The 21,301-nt window shown below is 39.5% G+C and overlaps 1 protein-coding gene across 3 annotated transcripts in view; it reads right to left on the bottom strand.

Annotated features, from left to right (window-relative positions):
* Positions 1-989: 989 nt before the first annotated feature.
* The window catches only part of ALDOC (aldolase, fructose-bisphosphate C), a 46,457-nt gene continuing 26,145 nt past the window's right edge, over positions 990-21,301 (bottom strand). For 2 of the 3 annotated variants that reach the window (XM_053706199.1, XM_053706198.1), the window contains exons 2-9: positions 6,613-6,733; positions 6,300-6,511; positions 5,207-5,261; positions 4,236-4,396; positions 3,697-3,780; positions 3,442-3,616; positions 2,136-2,335; positions 990-1,707 (exon numbers count right to left, since the gene is read on the bottom strand). In XM_053706199.1, the coding sequence (XP_053562174.1) occupies positions 1,612-1,707; positions 2,136-2,335; positions 3,442-3,616; positions 3,697-3,780; positions 4,236-4,396; positions 5,207-5,261; positions 6,300-6,511; positions 6,613-6,724 (1,095 nt within the window). In that variant the 5' untranslated portion in view covers positions 6,725-6,733 and the 3' untranslated portion in view covers positions 990-1,611. Of the gene's footprint in view, positions 1,708-2,135; positions 2,336-3,441; positions 3,617-3,696; positions 3,781-4,235; positions 4,397-5,206; positions 5,262-6,299; positions 6,512-6,612; positions 6,734-11,566; positions 11,694-21,301 lie in introns of those variants that run through there. The other variant, XM_053706197.1, reaches the window with a different exon arrangement.

Genomic DNA, 21,301 nt, shown 5'->3' with positions numbered 1-21,301 from the left:
AACGTAGAAATCTAGCACAAACTTACTTCACCACCTCCATAGGAGGCAAAGTATGTAAAACTGAATTGTGGGTGTGGTGGGGTGTATTTATAGGCATTTTGAGCTTTGGGAAACTGCCCCTCCTGGTAGAATTGTATATCCCATACGTCACTAGCTCATGGACTCTTGCCAATTACATGAAAGAAAAAATTCCCTTAGAACAGAGATTTATTGCAGCAAGTAACCTATGTCTCAGGTGAAAAAAAAAAAATGCTCAAGGGTGATAGAAATCACTACCCAACTTTCAGAAGAATCAAAGTCTCTCTCTGGTCCTTTGTTATAAATTAGGTGTATGGCATTGCATGTGATTATAATTTGTTAACTTCCGTGAACCCCTCTGTTGCCTCTTGGCCTGCTATTCAGTTACACTCTGAGACATGTAGGGCCCTGCTTGCTCTGGCCTGACAGAAAGTCATAACCCAAAGTTTTTCCCTTTTCATGATAACACTTTCCAATTGATGCAGCAGTTTATGAGTGACCCCATTACAGTCCACAAATCAAGACTAGAAAAAAAAAAAAAATTAGATTTATATATTCTTGCTAATCTTTGATTTAAGCAAGTTGTGCATGTTTTATGCCCCTTTACAAGCTTTAAATACATTTGCATTCAAGCAATGCAAAATATTTACTTACAAGATAAATCTTTTATAAAGTTATTACAGCCACCAATTAGCAGCTAGCTCCCAGTAGTTGTCCTTTCTTCAAAAGGAAACCAAGAAAAAAAGTAGAGAGTTAAAATTGGATTGACGCATGTTTTATCTGAATCGTTAAAGTGGGGGGATTTAACAAATAAAAATAGTAATTTAGAACCACAGCTTGCTTTTTACCACTGAGTTAACTAAAATCACTCACAGCTGAATTTGGGTGAAAGCCACTGCATTTTAATTTTTCTTAGCTTAGAACACATGTAATGAAGCCAATCACCAGCAAGGTATTCTTCCACACCAATGTAAAGACAAAACAGACAATAGAGATTTATTAGATTTATATTTGGTACATTAGTTGCGTACGACAACACTAGATTTAACAAAAATGCACAGCAGTAAGTTACCTTCTTTCACAATTTCTAAGGTGCAGGACAAAATGACCTCAAAGGAATGTGTGGCTCAAAAGCACTAACACTACAGCAGAGTGCAAACCTTTCACAGAACAGGGCCTGGAGAATTCAATAGGTGTGCCTCAAGTCAGCTGGGCACAATCTGAGGATAAACCCATGCCTGAACTAGGTATATTACCTAAACATTTCATCTGTCCAACAGTACAGCTACCCTTAAAGTGTCAGTCACCACTACTTAAATTTTGCCTGCAACAGATCTAACAGTATGGCTGAATGAGGGACGCTAGTCTGGAATAAGATGTTATACCCTGAATAAAATCCAAGTACTTTTAGTAGCAACAACTCTATTTTGATTAACCATTAAGCACCACCACAGTTAGCTGCAATGACTAACAATAAGTGCTAAAACAAGATTGTGGGTTGTGACGATTCCAGGCTCTGACTGAAGTGATGTCCACATGGAGGCTGCTTACAGGTGGAGTGTAGCAGGTTGGAGGTTCTCTGCAAGTCAGTGATCAGTATGCATGATTAGCCACATACAGAGACTGACCGGCTGCCGATGATCCATCACCACTGTGCTCATACTTGCCACAAGCTGCGAGTCCATTTATCTGCAAGAAAGCATATTAGACATTGAGCAAGTTTATTTGCATTACACTCACTGAGTTAGTTATATTCCCTTTTTTTATATTTATTAGTGTATATTATTTTGGGTTCACCTATTTTGTGAATTACACCCATGCAGGATTTTTTAAATAACGTTTAACACCAATGCCATTATATAAATAGTTTACAAGGCCATGCCTTACTGACAATTCTTCATTATGAACATACAAAGCCCATGCCTGAAATCTCTGCAGCACGGTAAATAAGTCAGCTCTTGTACCATAAGAGAACACAATGGTGCCAATTTGTGTCAGATATGCTTTTATGTCAGTACAACCCTCAGTATAATAAAGTAAAGTTAGTTATTGCAGCTAGCTTTAAGTTTCTTTGCCATGCTAGCTTATAGGAGTGGTCCCTGACATTTGTTGTTTACCTCGGCACGCTTCAGGAACTCCTCAGAAGCTGCACTCTCATTCTCCTTCTTGCCATGCCAGGCATTGAGAGCTGAAGCCTGCAGTGCACGTCCATAGGAGAAAGTAAGAGCCCAAGGTCGGGCTAAGGGGCATTTATTAATTGCATTTAGGTTAATAGAAGCTTCCTCCTCACTTTGACCACCAGAGAGAAAGGTAACTCCTAAAAAAAAAAAAAAAAAATTTATATATACACATACACACACTACTTTGTGAGTGCAAAAAAAAAACCCATTTTGGTAATACCAAGACTAATTGTATTAAAACAATAGTTTGTTACAGGCTAGCTGCCAGGAGCATTGCTTGGTTGTCAGGGGATTAGGATACTGGCTTTCAAATAGCCCTGACCAACTAGTCAATAACAGAATGGAGCCGCAATAGTTTTGAATCAGTGCCCTAGTCTCCACAGCAAGGGACAAAGTGTATTTTACAAGGAGGGATCTCTTAACTGATTTCATTAATCCAATTAATTCCTACATTTTATGCAATGACAATTTTAAACTATACAATCCCATTCTGTTAGCTTAATGCCAGTTACTAGCCTTGTCTGCAGACTGACGCATGGATTGGCTTCTCCAAATAAGGCAAGTAGTGGGTGCAGTTTGGTTATTAAATAATTGCAGCAAACAAGGATATCCAAGAAAAAATAAATATATATAAAAAAAAAAAATTTAGATTAACATTTTATAGCATGACAGGAATCTTAATTACAATACACTTTAGTTGTCTTGCTATAGATCATACCAGTCAAGTCTTAATATTTTGAAGGACTAATTAACATCCTTTTTAGTGCAAATAATTTTTCAATAGCCAAACTTAATCTACCATCTGTTGTACTCGGAAGAGAATCTGGGCTTTAGTCTGCAGACAAGGCTGGCCACGGTCATATGATAGACTAAAGGACACCAAGTTAAAGCCAGGTAGTGAAAGATTGGTAGTAGGGTTAACCCAAGTGGGCAAAATAAATGGATATTGCAAAGATGTTTTATTCTTAACTAAACATTTTAAAAACCTCAAAAAGAGTGAGGCTGTCCTTTAAGAGGAGCAGGGGCTATCAACCCTCTAAGACTCAGAACTTGAGTTACACACCAACAACCCCATTAGTCTGGGTTACCCTATTAAAACACATAGCCCTACCTGTTTAAGGGTATAAATCCTTTATCAGGAGTCTAGTGGCAGATTCCATAGTTTAACTTTAAATTATAGCGGATTCTTTAATTCTTACTAGAAGAGACGTGTTCTTGTGTTTTGTTTAATTTAAAGTGTTACCTGGCACAGCTGGTGGCACAGTGCGGCGCAGGGCAGTCACAGTTGCCATGGCAATCTCATCAGATACGTATTTTGTTGGACAAGCATGTCCAGCAGTTACCATATTTGGTTTAAGTAGTGTGCCTTCCAGATACACATGGTGGTCACTAAGGGCCTTGTATACAGCAGCAAGCACCTGTAAATGTATAAAAAGTTTTATACAGATCCATACAATTAAAAAGCACTGTGTACATGCGATAATTGAACTTTAGACACCTTTTCAGTCACATATTGACAGCGCTTCAGGTCATGTTCTCCATCAGGAAGAATTTCAGGCTCCACAATGGGAACAATACCATTCTGGTGAGGAATAAAAAAAAAAAAAAAATTTTTTTTATAAACGACAGCTATTCAAATATGCTATATTAATGTTCAAAATTAGCTCCCCATAAATGTTTAAATTATGCAATACAGATAAGTTATTTCCCCCCCCCTTCCTATAAAATTTAAGGATGTAAATTGAGGGTTTTCCCCAAATCTAAGAACTCAAAAGGGCTAATCCTGCCACCAATTGGCTTCAGCTGACCAGAGGACTGCAAAACAAACAATGTTTTGCAACAAAAAGGACCTTCGGTGTGTCTACTCCAGAATGGCTCCTCCAAATAAGACAAACATGGCTGTGACAGCAGCAAACAATCCATTCAAAAATAATTCAGCCCCCCAATATACAAATTATATGACTGCAGAAGTCTTGCAATTACAAGGTGTGTACTGTCCCTTAATACATTTCAAGCACAGAATCTTAGACTACTCACCTGTTGGCAGATGCTGGCATAGCGAGCAAGTACATTGGCATTTTCCATAATAGCAAGGGAAGATGGTGTATGCTCACTGATTTTCAGTACAGATCTCCACTTAGCAAAGTCAGCACCATCTTTTTTATACTGAGCACAGCGCTCTGATAATCCATCCAAACCTGTTGTAATATAAAAGAGTCAAACTACAGGAAAAAAAAAAACCCAAAAAACACAAACACTAAATTTTAGATTGGCCGACAGTGTACCCATTAAATAGATCCTGAGGAAAACACAGCTTAGCTCCAAAGCTGTCACACACACTAAGACCATGTAACATTCTTTAGGATTAAATTAAAGATTTTTTTATATATGTAAAACACAGAGCTTTGCAAACTAAGGGAGATTCCACAGAAATTATATTTTCCATATAAAAATCCTAGTTGACCTCAGTGAAGCACTGCAAAGAGATTACAAATTTTGAGCATTGATATGAATCTCCATTATATTTAAGGCTCTGAGCATGTAGCATTGCAAGACACCACTCGTTTGTGAAAAAAAAATTTAAAAAAAAAAAAACATACATAACTACAAAGGGTCCATTTTTTTCAGCCAGGCCACGGCCCAGTACCGGACCTTGACAGCCCTCCTGGTGGGCCATGACCTGAAATGCCCCCAATGCGAACTGTGACAGGCCTGCCACTCCACACCTAAGAAATACTGGGGCAAGCCTGGGTTGTAGTGCTCATGTGCATGGGCCACATTTAGCGGCAGTTCAGTGGGAAAGGAGCAGATAGGACTGAGCATCGGCACTGCAGGTGATACCAATGAATGTATATATTTGCTTCCCCACTTACACTAATGCATTATAATTACGCTGCGGAATCTGTGGGCTCGATAGATACACACTACAGGGCACTGGACATGTCCAGCTAAAAGCTACCAGACTTTGAGAACCACTGCATTAGAGGAATTATAGCAAAGTTACTCACCTTGAGTTGTTGTCTCTCCATCAGTACCAGCAAGAGGGACTACACCTTTATCAACCTTAAGAGAGAAAAAAAAAAAAAAAAAAAAATTTAAAAGTATGTATATGCACAAACCTAGCCATTTCAATTACAAGAATAAACCTAAAAAGCACTTTCCACAATCCCCTTAAAGTGATGTTAAATCCAAGAGTTTCAATAATTATTTAAAAAAAAAAAAAAACCCACCCTCTGTGCCGTTGCAGAGCTAAACTCATCAGCTCCAGCGGTCTATGGCACAGCGGTCTCCTTCAATGAGGAGACGTTTGCACCTCTAAACCAATAGGTGTGCATGTCAACTGACATGTTTCTGTACGCACGGCTAATGGTTTAGAGGTGCAAACGTCACCTCATTGAAGGAGATTGATGCGCTGTAGGTGGCAGGAGCCCCTGTGTTTAGCAATGGCACAGTAAGGGTGAGTTTAGCACCCTCCCATGTTTGATCACTTAAACTATACTTGATTTCTAGTGATAAATCCTAGCATTATCTTTAACTCTCTAAAGCTGTAGTGATTGGGGCCACACTTGGGGGGGGCCCCCCCAATTCACATTAGTGCACTTAAAGTCAAACGCTCTTTTCACTCAACAGCTATGGCTCAGCAATAATGCATATCCAGAGTTTTGACAGATGGCACAAACAAGAGACTAATTGATAACACTATTATCTAGGCAGCCTTCCCCACTATCTATAGCACTCAATAGATGTAGCAAGAGTAACCTCTCCTTCACCCACCCTTCTACAATACCAACATACCAGGATAGAAAGGATACAAGATTCATCATTAATGCTCTGTTAAAATAAATTCATAGGATAAATTATGCAACTGTTCTTACTCAGAAATTCTAGGGGGGGGGGGGGGGGGTAGTTTCTATTGTACCAAACTAATGAGTTGAAGTTCATAGCCAGTCCTGTTTAGCAGCTATGCTCACTTAGATTCTAGAGAAAATATAGGTTCAGGTTATGTGGCATTACTAATACAAAATTCAAAGGCAGAAGTAGGTGGTCACTACAAATACATTAGAGGGGCACTTAAAGGTGTATTGTTCTTCTAGGTCTTACCTTGATGCCTACAAGAATTCCTTTATCTTTAATCATCTTTACAAAATTTGTTCCATAGTCCCCTTGTTGATACATTGTTTCATGGAAAAATATAACACCCCCAATGCATTTCTTCATACGGTCATCTCCCTTAAATAGAATTTGACGGTACAAGCGCCTGTTCTCTTCGGTATTCTCTACTCCAATGCCACTTAGGCGCTTGTCCATACTCCCTATAAATAAAATGGTGTTATAGAAACAATGGTAAAGAACACATTTACCCATTGTTAGACCTCAAGGGCAGTTTTATCATGAGAGAAATACAGATGCTCACCAACAGATTCATCAGCAGCAAGAATTCCCTTCCCACAAGCCACTATCTGCTGTGCAATATCAGATAGCTCCTTCTTCTGCTCAGCAGAGAGTGCTGGGTACTGGTGAGTCATTCTGAAGTTCTGTGGAATAAAGATTGGCAACATTGTTAAATTGTTCTCAGGCTGTTAAGAAAGTTTGCTGTAGAAACAAAACCCTATAACCCACTTTCAGTGGGTAACTGCTTAAAAAAAAAACAAAAAAAAAAAAAAAAAAAAAACACGACATCTACTTAAAAATTGTTATTGTTTAAAAAGATAGATAAATCCCTTTATTACCCATTCCCCAGTTTTACATCCTCTGATTACCTTGTATCTAAGCCTCTACAGACTGCCCCCTTATTTCAGTTCCTTAGAACTTGCATTTTAATCAGTGACCTCTCATAAGTAACTCCACAGATGTGAGCACAAAGTTGTCACATGAACTAACACCCTCTAGCTGTAAAAAAAAAAAAAAAAAAAGTCAAATACTTTGAGATAAGAGGCGGTCTTCAAGGGCCTAGATATTAGCATATGAGCCAACCTATGTTTAGCTTTCAACTAAGAATACCAAGAGTACAAAAGCAAATTTGATAAGTGAATTGGAAAGTTGTATGCCCTACCTAAATTATGAAAGTTAAAATTTTGGCTAAACTGTCCCTTTAAGTCTCACAAAGTTACTGAAATGTTAAAAAGCAGGATGCTAGTCTTTATAATACCTGTTGTAGTCTAAACTAAGTGAGAACAGGAATAATGCACCCTCAGATTGGCTAATCAACTAATGCCTCCTTGAAGTACAATTATAAAAAACAAAACAAATAAAAAGCGCGAGATAATGTAACATGCTATAACTATTTTATGTTCACAATAAGCAAAACCCAGTTTATACCTGCACAAAATCAAACATTGAAGGGACACTCAAGTCAAAAATTAAACTTTCATTATTCAGATAGAGCAGCAATTTTAAACAACTTTCCAATTTACTTCCATTAACAAAATGTGCAGTCTTTTAATATTTAAATTTTTGGGTCAACAGCTGCTACTGAGCATGTGCAAAAATTCACAGAATTTGTGATTGGCTGATGGCTGTCACATGGTACAGGGGGAGTGGAAATAGACAACTTAAAATTGTCAGGAAAAAACAAAAAAAAAAAAAAAATACTCATTTGAAGTTCAGACTAAGTGCTATTGTCTTGATTATGCAAATCTACTGTGTTGACTGGTCCTTTAAGGTTATTTCCAACCTCTCTAATCACGTGTGTCCCCATGTTGATATCTCTCACTACATTATAAAGCAGACCTGTTTGCACATGTGCAGCAACTCCTTAGTGTATCCAAGGTTCCAATATGGCAGCACCATGATTAGAGCGAGGTACATGAAATTTTAGTGCCCCTTTAAGGCAAACTCAATTTCAAACTTTAATTTCAAATTCTCAGCCTCCAAGAATTTTATGAAATCTTTATAGCATTCATGGCACCTTAAAGGGACAGTCTACTCCAGAATGTAGATTGGGGATTATCTGTCCTTTTTACACATTTTCATAACTCCATGGTGGGTGAGTACAATGTTATCTATAAGACACACATGAACTAGCAGTGTGTCAAAATGCACTGAGACAAGAGGCAGTTCAACAGCCTTGAAATTAGCATACAAGCCTACCTAGGTGTAGCTTTCAATACCAAGAGAGCAAAGCAAATTAAAAAAAAAAAAAAATCTGAATCATGAAAGTTTAATTTTGACTAGACTGTCCCTTTAAAGGGACATGAAACCCACAAAAAAAAAAAAAAAAGTTTATTTCTATTATCAAATTTGCTTTGATCCCATAATATTCTGTGTTGAAGATATACCTAGGTAGGCATCTGGAGCACTACATGGCAGGAAATAGTGCTCTTGCAAATGGATAACATTCTTGCAGAACTGCCACCATATAGTGTACCACCGAGATAAAATATTAATCAATATAAATCTAATATTGCCCACTATTAAAAAATTTCCAATTTTTATTGCACAAATCATCAATTACATTTGTGGGGAACTGCATAATATTAGAACATATTACACTGCCCCCACCAAGCTACTTCATAATGCCACCCGGCTGGCAACATTTTCTGCTGAGAACACTACAGATTTACATTACATAAGTGATGTTCCAGAATACATTTGTGTACATTTTAGGCGTTTTATCCTTCACTGTTTAGGAGTCCGACAGCCTGCTCAATGATCATCGCAGTACTGCAAGGACAACCTTACAAATTAATGGTTTGTTACTTCTGCTGATAGCTGTAATCGTGTACAAGCAAAGCCTATTATGTGGCGCTCAAACGAAAACAGTAGACACCTTGTAATTACAAGACATTCATTTCTTGCTATGAAATATATTAGCCAAGTCTAAACTGTTAGAGAGAAATGTCTTGTTCACTGCAATTGTTTTCAATAGCAAAACTCCACCTTTCACTTGCCTTATTGGGAGGAGCCAATCAGGGCTTTAGTTTGTCAAAAACAAGGTCAGCCACAGACCTAGTGTGTTAGTAAAGTGCATGTTTCACAGTTTCTGTTAAAGCCTATTAAAATAACATGAAACCAAAAATGTTTTAGGATCAAGGAAAAAATAAATTGTAATTTACTTCTATTAGAAAATTTGCTTCATTCGCACAGTATCCAACTGAAGGAGTCGCAATGCACTACTGGGAGCTACCAGAACACAGCTGAGCCAACGATATCACATTTGAAGATTATTTTATACACAAAATATGACTATCTGAATCATGAAAGAAAATGTGGGGTTTCATGTCTAAGGATGGCTATGTAGGAGTTTTGGCCTCGAGAAGTCTGCAGTGCACTTTCCAGCTTTAGTAATTAGAAAATGTACAGTTTTTAGAGCCAAGTTACATGAAAAAAGGGGGCCCCAAATAAAAGTATTTTGTGAAGTTTTACTATACACAAACATAACTGTCCCTTGAATGTTGTGTTTACTCTCCCTTTAAAGGAGTTATAAACTATTGAATTAAAGCCCAGGATCAAGTAATCTTAAACAGGGGCACTTTAATTCATTGAAGTTTACAAAGATGCTTTCTTTAGCATAGCGATGAATAATCCAGCAAAGCAGGAGATACGGGCGGAGGATTGGCGTTCTGTTTACCATAACACAAAGGTAAGTATTTAAAAAAAAAAGAAAAAAAAAAAAAAAGCTTCCATTTGTATAATATGAATGTTTGGAGTTTAATGTCACTCAACTACAGGCATTCTACATATAATAAGTCAAAGCAACTTACACCTTCCCTTATTTTGTTGGTTGAGGATGCCACGAATCAGTTTAGCATTTTTACTGAAAGATAGATATACTTACACAGTTATTCTGTGGTGGTACCTTTAGCAGAGGTATGTGATATTCTAATATAATCATAATGGCAAATTGAGTATCACTGGCCTCGTGGATATAAAAACCCAAGATTATTTTGGTCCATAACACCAAGTGAATTGTAGCAGGATGGGCTGAATATTTAAGAACCAACTTGAGCTTTTCTTATTCAATCAACATACAGTCGCTTGTACCATACAAAGCCCATGTAAGGAGAGTTTAGTGCTGCTTCAGCTATATTGTCAAAAAAGGGTGACAATAAAAGAGTCAATGCTAGACACTATTCAGCAGTAAACACAACATTCTGTTTCTCACAAAATGACCACTTTTTAAAAAAAAAAAAAAATCATTCAAACTAGATTTCTTTCCATATGTAAAAAACCCCCACACCTTTCTTGCTTTGGGACACATTAATATGGTCTGATAATGGAGTAACCCACCCACTCCCTACATATGAACACTGCCAAGTAAGTAATGAGGAAAGATGTGTACTGATAGAACAGAGTGAAACAAAGCAGAAAAATCTTAGAAAAAAAAAAAAACAAAAAAAAAAAACCAGAGTACCATCATAACCAGGTTATATTTTTTTTCCTCTCTCCAGGAGTTTTTTTTTTATTTTATTTTTTTTATTACTGAAATTGCATCTCAGTGTATACTGTTGGCGATCCTGATCTCCCCTCCCCCCAGGAATCATAGCAACCTGTCATTCTACTCCCAGAAGGGTAGAATATTCAATATACCAAGGCCTTGCCATCTTCTATCATCCCATGACCTTGCTGTGTCCTTTCTGCAGAAAGTTGGTTATAGAAATATCCACTTGTTTTATGTGTGAATTTTGTATTTTATGAGATTGTGACAGCCATGTGTTCCCAACATACCCTTGTCATTTCCAAAAGCAAATCTACCATCTTATTCTAATGACAAACACATATTTGCACCTAATTATTTAAAGCTAACAATAGGTTCAAAAAGCTTGCTGGAATATATCACAAACAATAAGATGTTTCAATGAAAGGATTTAGCGTAAAATAAAGATGGTGGTGAAATATGGGTGTGGAAAAGCACCTGAAGGTTATTGTCACAATAAGAAGTTTTTACCCAAAAGTCGGTGGGTCAGAGATGCATGAAAGTTACACAGCATAATAGCATATGCAATAGATGGATGTGGTAAAGAAGCAGCTGGGGATGGGAAAGGAAAAATAAATAATCGTGGTACATGGCTGTGTCACTAAGTTATCGCAGCTGTTTTCATTCATGACCAAATAACCACAATTTCTGTACTGTTTTCTATTTAAAAAAATAAAACCAATTACAAAAAATTAAGTCCAAAAGGCTTCAACATATCAGTCCTAACGCAATACCTGTATCATTAGCGGCTCGTCCTGCACAGAGCAGAAGTACATTTAGTGGTCTCTTCTGGCTAATCATAAAATTGTATATTTATTTGTATTAACTGTAAAGTGATGCTACGTAATACGCCAGCTCCCGCAGGCATCGTGTAATTATTACAGCCCTTCAGCAGTTTGCTACGAGGCCTTTCGCAGCAGCGGACTATGCATCCCAGATGGGTACCACTTACCTAGGTGTGCAGGCCGTAACGCCACTGAAATCCGACTGTGCTGCAGAGCTACGTGACTCCGAGGGTCTAATACCCGAGTTTAGCCCGCCCCTGACAGCTGATTGGCGAGTGACGTCACCGATCTATCATTCTCCTTGGAGTTATCTGACGTCACTTGGAAACAGAACATCAGCACCCTGCTGAGATACAGTTATAAACGTAGGTCTCCAGAAAGGCTGCACCAGATTTTACATTGTTTTTACATCGCATACAGTAACGTGCAAGGTCTAACTCCTATTTAGTCATATTCATCTGTGTTAAAGATAAAAAAAATAAACATACATTATTTATGAGAAAGAATGTAAGAAAACAGTAGATTGTTTTACAAGTAGCATATTTTCTTAAATTGGTACAATTGTTCGGCGTAAGCTATACTGTGCGATACTTGCCTTAAAAAATAATTTCCCTGCCAAAAAAGCATGGATTGTGCACGTTGATATTTAGTATATGGAGTTGGAATAAATAAATTATAACAGGGAGTGTTTATATAACATTGCTTCTAATTTATTGTTGATGGGGTTAAGTGATCCATAGCAACCACAGTCGTAGGACAATCTAGAGGTCAAGCAGCAGCTGAGCAAGAATGGAGTCCAGCAGTGTACTGTTATAGTTTATACAGAATACAGATGCATCCCTCCCAACACCTGAAAGGAAATACTGTAGTGTGTCAAACTCTTGTTTGCTGTCATTCTTAGTAACTTATTAATCTTGAAATGTGAATTTTATTGCAAGACAGGAGGCTCCTATTTTGCTTTACTTTCTCATACCTCCCAACATTTCAAAATTCAAAAGAGGGACACCCCCCCCCCAAAAAAAAATTGAAATGTGGTGGGCGGGACTTAAAAAAATCATAAGACCAAAGTAATTTAAATAAAATTCTAAATAAAGTCATATAATTTAATACACTTAGGCAGCAAATCAAACACAAGCTCAAACCACTGGTATGGCTATGTGAGCTATGTATTTAATTATCCTTTGCAAAGACATTGCTAAATATTTTTATCTTAATTGGACATTTAATAATAAATTCTTTAAAACTGCTCTCTGCATTCTGGCCTTTAAAGTCAGCAAAAATGCACAGTAGCACACTACATAGCATACACTTATACAGGCAGATACACACACACTACATAGCTTACACTTACACATACAGATACACACACACTACATAGCATACACTTACACATGCAGATACACACACACTACATAGTATACACTTATACAGGCAGATACACACACACTACATAGCTTACACTTACACATACAGATACACACACACACTACATAGCATACACTTATACATGCAGATACACACACACTACATAGAATACACTTACACATGCAGATACACACACACTACATAGTATACACTTATACATGCAGATACACAGACACTACATAGTATACACTTATACATGCAGATACACACACACACTACATAGCTTACACTTACACATACAGATACACACACTACATAGCATACACTTACACATGCAGATACACACACACTACATAGTATACACTTATACATGTAGATACACAGACACTACATAGCATACACTTATACAGGCAGATACACACACACACTACATAGCTTACACTTACACATACAGATATACACACACTACATAGCATACACTTACACATGCAGATACACACACACTACATAGTATACACTTATACAGGCAGATACACACACACACTACATAGCTTACACTTACACATACAGATACACACACACTACATAGCATACACTTACACATGCAGATACACAGACACTACATAGCATACACTTATACATGCCGCATACACTTATACATGCAGACACACACACACTACATAGCATACACTTATACATGCAGATACACACTTATACATGCAGATACACATACACACACTACATAGCTTACATTTATACATGCAGAGACACACACACACACACTACATAGCATAAACTTATACATACAGATACACACACAGTTATGGATATAGATATACACACACACTACATCATATATGGGTATCTGAAATTCAATGTATGGGGTCCTGGGGTTGGCAAGCACATTAGCTGGCAGTCTGCGGCTGCCACTGATCGTTACCCTGGTATTAGCACTGCTCAATGTATAAAACTGAAGGCATGCTAGTATTATCACCAGGGGTTAGACATCAGCACTTAGGGTTGCCACCCGTCCCTTAAAATACAGAACACTTATAAGTTACACATGCTGCAGGGTGTGCAGGGAGGAATATGAATAGTGCTGTCCAGAAACACAATATATGTTCCTCCCTGCACACCCTTCAGCATGTGTAACTCATAAGTGTCCAGGAAAACATGGCTGAGGTGGCAACCCTATCAGCACTACCAGAGGTAGGTTAGCGAGGTCACCATTACCCATGGTCAGAGTGTATACAGCCTACTTACTCCTGCTTAACCCACACACCATTCCTTTTCCACATTGAATCTAACAGGTATCTAACCCTGTGAGAGCAAAGACAGCTGCTTCTCAGTATGGGCCCAAAAGAATTTAAAAAAAAAATAATAATATTTTTTTATTTTTTTTTAAATGCATGGGGCAAATCGGGACAGATGGCTAGCAACCCGGGACAGGGGGACAGACCCCTAAAATCGGGACTGTCCCGCGAAAATCGGGACAGTTGGGGGTTATGCTTTCTTTACTTGAAAATCTCCAGCAGTAAAGATACATAACATTTGAAACAAAGTAAAAGGAAGCCACTGGAGGCCGGGGTATCGGCCGGAGGTGGCACGTGACCGAGGGGAGGAGGAGGCCCCATTGGTTGTTGCTGGGGAGGGGAGGAGCGAAAGGGAGGAGAGTTAATAAAGGGGGCTGAGCGGCAAAAGTTGCAGTTTAGATTACCTCACACAGGAATCCTAAGAATTTGTCTGCGTTTTTTCCCGCCCACCTTCTTGCATCATTATGGCGCCAGGTGAGGAGATTTTCTCTCTGTTGAGAGCAGCAGCGGAGACAAATGGCCCGGTTTGGTTAGAAAGCCGGGTCAAGGAGTTGTTCGGAGGCCAGGTAGTTCCGGAGAAAGATGTTGGTGCAGTGAAGTCCCAGCCAAGGAGGAGGTCTAAGCCGCCAACACGCGTAAGCCTAGAAAGAGTTTGAGGGCCTTTTAAAGGAAGAAGGAGCCCAGGTGCCGGGAAAGGATCCAAGAGGCCTGGTCCGGCTGTTGCAGGTCAGGTGTTGGCTGTGGGCGCTGAGGTGACGGTAGTCAAGAGCGGCAGTGAGCGGGAGCTGGGGGCCTCAGTAAAGAAGCAGGTAAAGGGTAAGGCTGGGCCTAAAGTTTTATTACACTCCCGGAGGGGCCTGAGGGAAGTGTGTTGAAGGCTGGAGTGTGGCCCTTACAGGACAGGGGTGACGGTCCTACTGGACCTGGTATTTTATTTCATGGGACTGGGGTGACGGCTGGGCCTTCTGCCTTAGAGCCAGTTGGGTGTTTTGAAGCTTTGCGGGAAAGTGCTAGGGTAGAAGGAATATCTGTGGATAATCTTGAAATAGCAGAGGCGGCTTCTCAGGCTAGTAAGAAGGGTATGTGCTGTCACAGGGAATTAGGTACCATTGAGGAGGGAGAGGTGGGGAATGCTGAGGTGTCAGAATAAAAATTGTGGGAGGAGGTGGGGACATGTCTCTTTATTTGCATTCTTCTGAGGAGGAGTTTGTCCTTCAGACTCCTAAAAATCATAGACCCGTGGGTGGGGGTACCCTGTCTGGGCCCTTAATTGGTGCATCTCATACACAGGGTGGGTTGGACTCCACGGCCCTTCATATAGGGCCAGTTAGTTTTCAGGAGAGGGGTGGTGAGGGGGCAGGTTTATCTTCTGTGGGTTTATCTTTTGCAGGAAGAATGGACTCGAGTTCACGGTTGACTGTCCAAGCGGGCCTTTAGAGTGGCACTGGAGATGATGGCCGGTGGGGGACCACCTCCAGCCCGCATTGTTCATGGACAGAGGTCAATGACGACAATGTTACTCAAAAAGTGTGCCTGGATGCAGGAAACCGGGGAGTTATGGTGAGCATGGCCTATGGCTTGGCCCAGGTTGCTAGCAGGGGTGGGCATGGGGGTAAAACTTATACTAAAAAATTTGTAAAGGGTAACAGTAAACGGCCCATCGGGCAAGGTACAAGTGAGGTTGTGGCTATGGGTAGATAGAGGAGAAGGGAAGGCGGATGAGAGTTGGTTAGGGGGGACTGGCGTTTCGGCCCCTAAGAGAGGAAGGGGCGGGGCACAGTCTTATGTCCCCAGGGTTCATGGGGGAAGGAAGTGGGTGACATGTTGGGGGGGGGATTTCATGTGTACATGTTTTACAGGATCATTCACGGCAGCTTCAACAGCCGGATACGGCAGGAATGGTTGCAGTAGCCAGTTGTCCAGGTCTTGAAAAAGTGACGGAGTCTCACACTAGTGGGTTCCAGGTTTTGGATAAACCACCTTTAACGGGAACTCCTATTGAGGGCTTCCAGCAGGTGGATAATTGGACAGGTGAAAAGATTACATTGCCTGTAGACAATAAGGTTGTTGGAAAAGAGGGCGTTAGTGTGAACGTGGGTGACTCTGTGAAGGGTAAGTTGATAGCAGGGTTGAGGGAATTGTTGGGTAAATTTGATGATGTTGGTTCGTCAAGTGTCCCACAAGTGGCTAGGTTGTGGACCTCCAATCCTGAGCAGGTACGCAAGAGCACTAGTGATGGTTATGCAGCACAGGGTTCCACTGGCACCGTCCAGACTTTGGTGACTGGCATTACTTGCCCCCCCAGTAACTCATTCTAGTGGGGTAGTGGCAAGTGGGATTTCCAAGGTGGCCTCAGGGGCTGAAATTAAGGTTGCTGACACCACTATTTCTAGGTCGTGTTTGTGTTCTATCGGCCCTTTGGGTATGCATTTAACGGTTGAAGTTGGAGTTTATCGAACTTTTTTTCTCTCCTTCCCCTGGGTCAGTTGTTTGAGATCCTGGAGGATTCTAAAAAAGACTCAGTTAAAAGGAGGAGGCAGAGCTTGGAAGGCAACCAAGATGGCTGCGTAGCGGAGGAGCTTCGTCTAAAGTAAACACTATTTGGAGGCCTAGAGGCTATTAATAAAGGGGAATTAGCCAAAATAAGTTTTCCCAACAGCAGCAGATAAAGAAGAGCGACTTTATGCGCTGAACTCGGCATCCGGAATAAAGCCGTGGGAGAGCCGCAGCAATCATTTACACATAAGAGGCCTTCGACCTGTAAGATCACACATGGCGGGAGGCAAATACCCGCTCCGTATCATATACTGAACAGGACCTGATCGGAGGCAAGAGACAGGGGATCGGTAGCCATAACACATCAGGTTGGAGGTCGAGACATAAATGCGCCATAACCATGAGTACCCGATGCCCTAAACCCACATGGCCATCAAAGAGACTGAAATCTCCCTTAAACTGGGATCGATAGGTCAGCTATAATGGGAACATATGGCGATGTGAGAGAGGATTTGTTCCTATAACGCACTTTTGTACAAGCCAGCTAACAGAAGCAGCATAGTGCAAAAAGCTGTGATGAAGGGAAACTAGCAGATTTTGTAAAGATCAAAGAAAGGGGCCTAAGTCATGATATACACAGACAACGTCTGAACCATTAAGCCAGCTACAGAGGGATCTCTAATTACAAGCTATTAAAGGGGTATATAGCACATACACTACTTCCAGCAACGGTACTACTCTGATATCAACAAATAAATAAAAGAACTCTTACAGAAGCACCTTTAACAGATACTGATAGTGCGATACCACCATATGCCTGGGATTGGACTGCTGACATCTTCTAAACACTAGGCAAGCTGTCTGTGAACTAAATGTGCTACTCTGAATACCCCACAACAACAAAATGTCAGCAAGAAAACTGTCAAAATCAGAAAAAGGGAATAAACCCTCTCCAGTCAATGTATTTTTCAAAACTACAAAAACAGACAAGCCACATCCTAATACAGCAGTGGATACAGATGAAGATGCAGAATCCGTTATTGAGTCTCAAGCAGCAGGGGAAGAACAAACCCTGATCACTAAAGTGGATCTGGAAAAGCTAGTATCTAAACAAGATATAGCTTTAAATTTCGAGAAGCTATGGAACAAAATGGATACGATGCATACTATAATAACAAACAACCTAGCAGAAATCTGATCTGATATAGCTGAGCTAGGAAACAGGTTGGAAACCTTAGAAGAAACCAGAGACTCAATGGTTGATGACATGACTATGATGCCCTTTACCGCAGAAACTTATCGAAAGACAGAGGGTAAGCAATCAATAATCTTACTACCTGAGAACTAACAATAAACTTTACACTGAACTGTGTCTAAATTGTTTTAACTTGTTCAGGGACGCACATATATATAAACACAGGGATTGTTTTGTTGTGCTTTTATGACTATGATGGCTCAAACTATTTCCTCTCAACAACTTCAGTTAATAGAGGCCCAAGATAAACTCGAAGATCTTGAGAATCGGACAAGGAGATGCAACATACGCTTGAAAGGGGTGCCTGAAACAATCACTGCAAAAGATCTACTATCATATTTTATACAACTATTTACAGCCATCACTGGGAAAGGTGAAGAAACACAATGGTCAATTGAAAGAGCACACAGGGCGCTAAAAGCCAAACCCAGAGAGAATGCTCCACCCAGAGATGTGATAATCAACTTCCTCAGATTTAATGAGATAGAGAAGATCCTATCAGCAGCAAGAAACCAACCTAAGACTCTCCAGAGACAGGCATCCTTCAAGCCTTTTACCATGTTGCTGAGGAAACATAGCATCCCATATCAGTGGGGTTTTCCTTTTTCACTCAATATCAATAAGGAGGGCAAAATAATTTCTATCAGGGACATTCAAGACATGACTAGAAGAAGATACCACAGAGTCATCACACATACGACTATCATCTAAAAAATCCTCCTGGTCAAAGGCCAACAAAAAGAGACAGAAGCTAACGTGACTGATCACAACAAGAGAAGGAAATCTTGAAACACCAACTCTGGGATAAAGTTCCAGAGCACCATACCTATGGACTCATCCTCACGTGAGACTCAATAACCTATTCTTTATACCCCATGCCATTCCTGCTGACATAGACCCTTAATTTGCTCTAGCAGATATAGGTAGAATGGGATGGTAGGATCTAGGCCCTTAGAAATCTTGATTACTAATTACTTCCCCTAAAAAATGGGAGACACAATCGACAAGGATTACTATTCTACCCAATAGGTATCTTCCTCGATTTTGCTAAAATTAGCTATGTCTAATCACATTAATAGTTTGAATTTAGCTGATAAATCCTCCAAAAGTGTTTTACTATTGTTAGATGCATACTATAATGTGCCTTGTTAGTTTAGTTAGTACTATTTGTAATGTACAGTTTTGTTTACAATGTAAAATTGTTATGTTTTTTTGGTTACTGATTCACATTGCTCACATATGTATACTAAATGTGTCACACAGTTTGAGAGGGAGACTGGGATCCAACCTCAACAAAGATAGCTGCCATCCACACTCCAACCTGACAGAATCTAAGCAGAATTATACTCTCCCCATTACATACCACAATAGATGGATTCTTTGGTGATTAATTTGATTTCTCATAATGTTAGAGGTTTGAATTCTGACATTAAACGTAGGACCGCTATCACACAATACAAAAATTTAAAAGCAAATGTGATTTTTCTTCAGGAAACACTTTCTAAGGTCACAAATACCTAAATATTGGGCTAAAGAATTCCACCAACACTACCATGCTACAACAGACACTAAAAAAAGAGGAGTCTCGATACTCATACATTCCTCATTAGTCATTACCCTTTATACACAAAGAGACAATAGAAGACAGGGAGGGCAGATACTTGTTGGTAAGAGGTCAGCTACAAGATACAGACATCTTATTCTGCAACATATACGCTCCCAATGAAAGGCAAGAGACCTTTTTCAAACAAATTGCACATTTGCTAACTGACTGGTCCCAAACCAGGATTATACTAGCATGAGATTTCAACGCAGACCACAGTGGAAAACAACTTCATCCGATATCTAGTAGACAACACAAACTGATTAAAACAATACTTGATCATTTAGCTCCACACTCCCTAATCGACTCCTGGACAACACTATACGGAAACACTACAGACACAACATATTTTTATGCGGCACACAAAATTTACACAAAACTTGACTACATATTTGTCAGCCAAATCTTGCAATTCACCTTAAATTCATCTTCAATTCACACTTGTGTATGGTCAGACCACTCCATTGTACAGCTTAAATTAGGCAATCTTCAAAACGTAGACAGGACCATGTCCTGGACATATGATCCATCTTGTTTAAAAGATCCTATAATTAAAAAATAATATAATACAGAATATGACGGAATAATGGGATATTCACACAGGTACGACAGACAACCCCATATCAATGTGGGCAGCTCACAAAACATACTTAAGAGGCCTACTAATAAAAGAAAAATCAATTTTCAACAAAAAAGTAAATGCACATAGAATAAACCTACAACAGGAAATAGAACTATTGGAAAAACAACATAAACTCACACTCAGGAAACATTTTACAACTACTAGATAAACACACAAAACTAGCAAACATTCTCAATGATCATTCAATTAGAGCGGCATTCAGACTAACAACAAACTATTACATTTATGCTAACGAACCGGACAGATACTTGGCAAACAAAATCCGCGAAAAACTCAGGCTCTCAGCAATACCCAGAATTCAAAAACCAGATAACACAGAGACTTCTCACCCACAAGAAATAGTTGACTGTTTTGCACAATATTACAGCACTCTTTATGACGGAACTAAGGCGACTTATGCCACACAAACTACGACTGCATTAACAACATTTTTAGACGAAGCCCAATTACCTCTATTATCTGATCAAGACAGGGATGAATTAAATCAAGCAATCACCCCAAGTGAGGTCCAACAAGCCATTAAAGATTTAAAACCAGGAAAAGCTCCAGGCCCTGATGGCCTCCCTGGAGAATATTATAAGCTATTTAAAACTTCTTTAATACCTCACCTAGTCAAATTCTCAAATTATATCATGGAAGGATATGAAATACCCTTAGATCTTCTAAGAGCCAGAATAGTAGTGATACCCAAACCCGGAAAAAAATCGAAATGGTGCTCCAGCTACAGACCCATATCTCTAATTAATCAAGACATAAAAAATTTCACCAAAATACTAGCTAACAATTTTTTTTTAAAAAAAACTACCAGGTATAGTGCATCCGGATCAAGTTGGGTTTGTGGCGGGTAGAGAAGCGCCTGATAATGTCAGGCGCATGATTACAACAATTGCTCTCCTGGTTGAGATGAAAGCGCCTTCTCTGGTCCTCTCATTGGACGCAGAGAAGGAGTTTGATATAATTGATTGGGTATACATGTTTGCAGTTCTAGAACAAATGGGATTTAGATGCCCTTTTGTAGATGCTCTCAAAGGCATATATTCCAGACCCACCACGACAGAGCTATGGGTCACTATTCCAAAATTATAAATATCAAAAATGGCACCAGGCAGGGATGCCCACTGTGCCCCTTGCTGTTCGCTCTATGCATGGAGCCCTTAGCAGTAAAAATTAGACGATCCACAGACATTACTGGACTAAATATAAAAAACACTGATTATAAGATAACCC

This window comes from Bombina bombina, chromosome 3 (assembly GCF_027579735.1).
Source record: "Bombina bombina isolate aBomBom1 chromosome 3, aBomBom1.pri, whole genome shotgun sequence".
In the NCBI taxonomy this organism is placed as follows: domain Eukaryota; kingdom Metazoa; phylum Chordata; class Amphibia; order Anura; family Bombinatoridae; genus Bombina; species Bombina bombina.
This window is presented reverse-complemented; position numbering and strand designations above follow the sequence as displayed.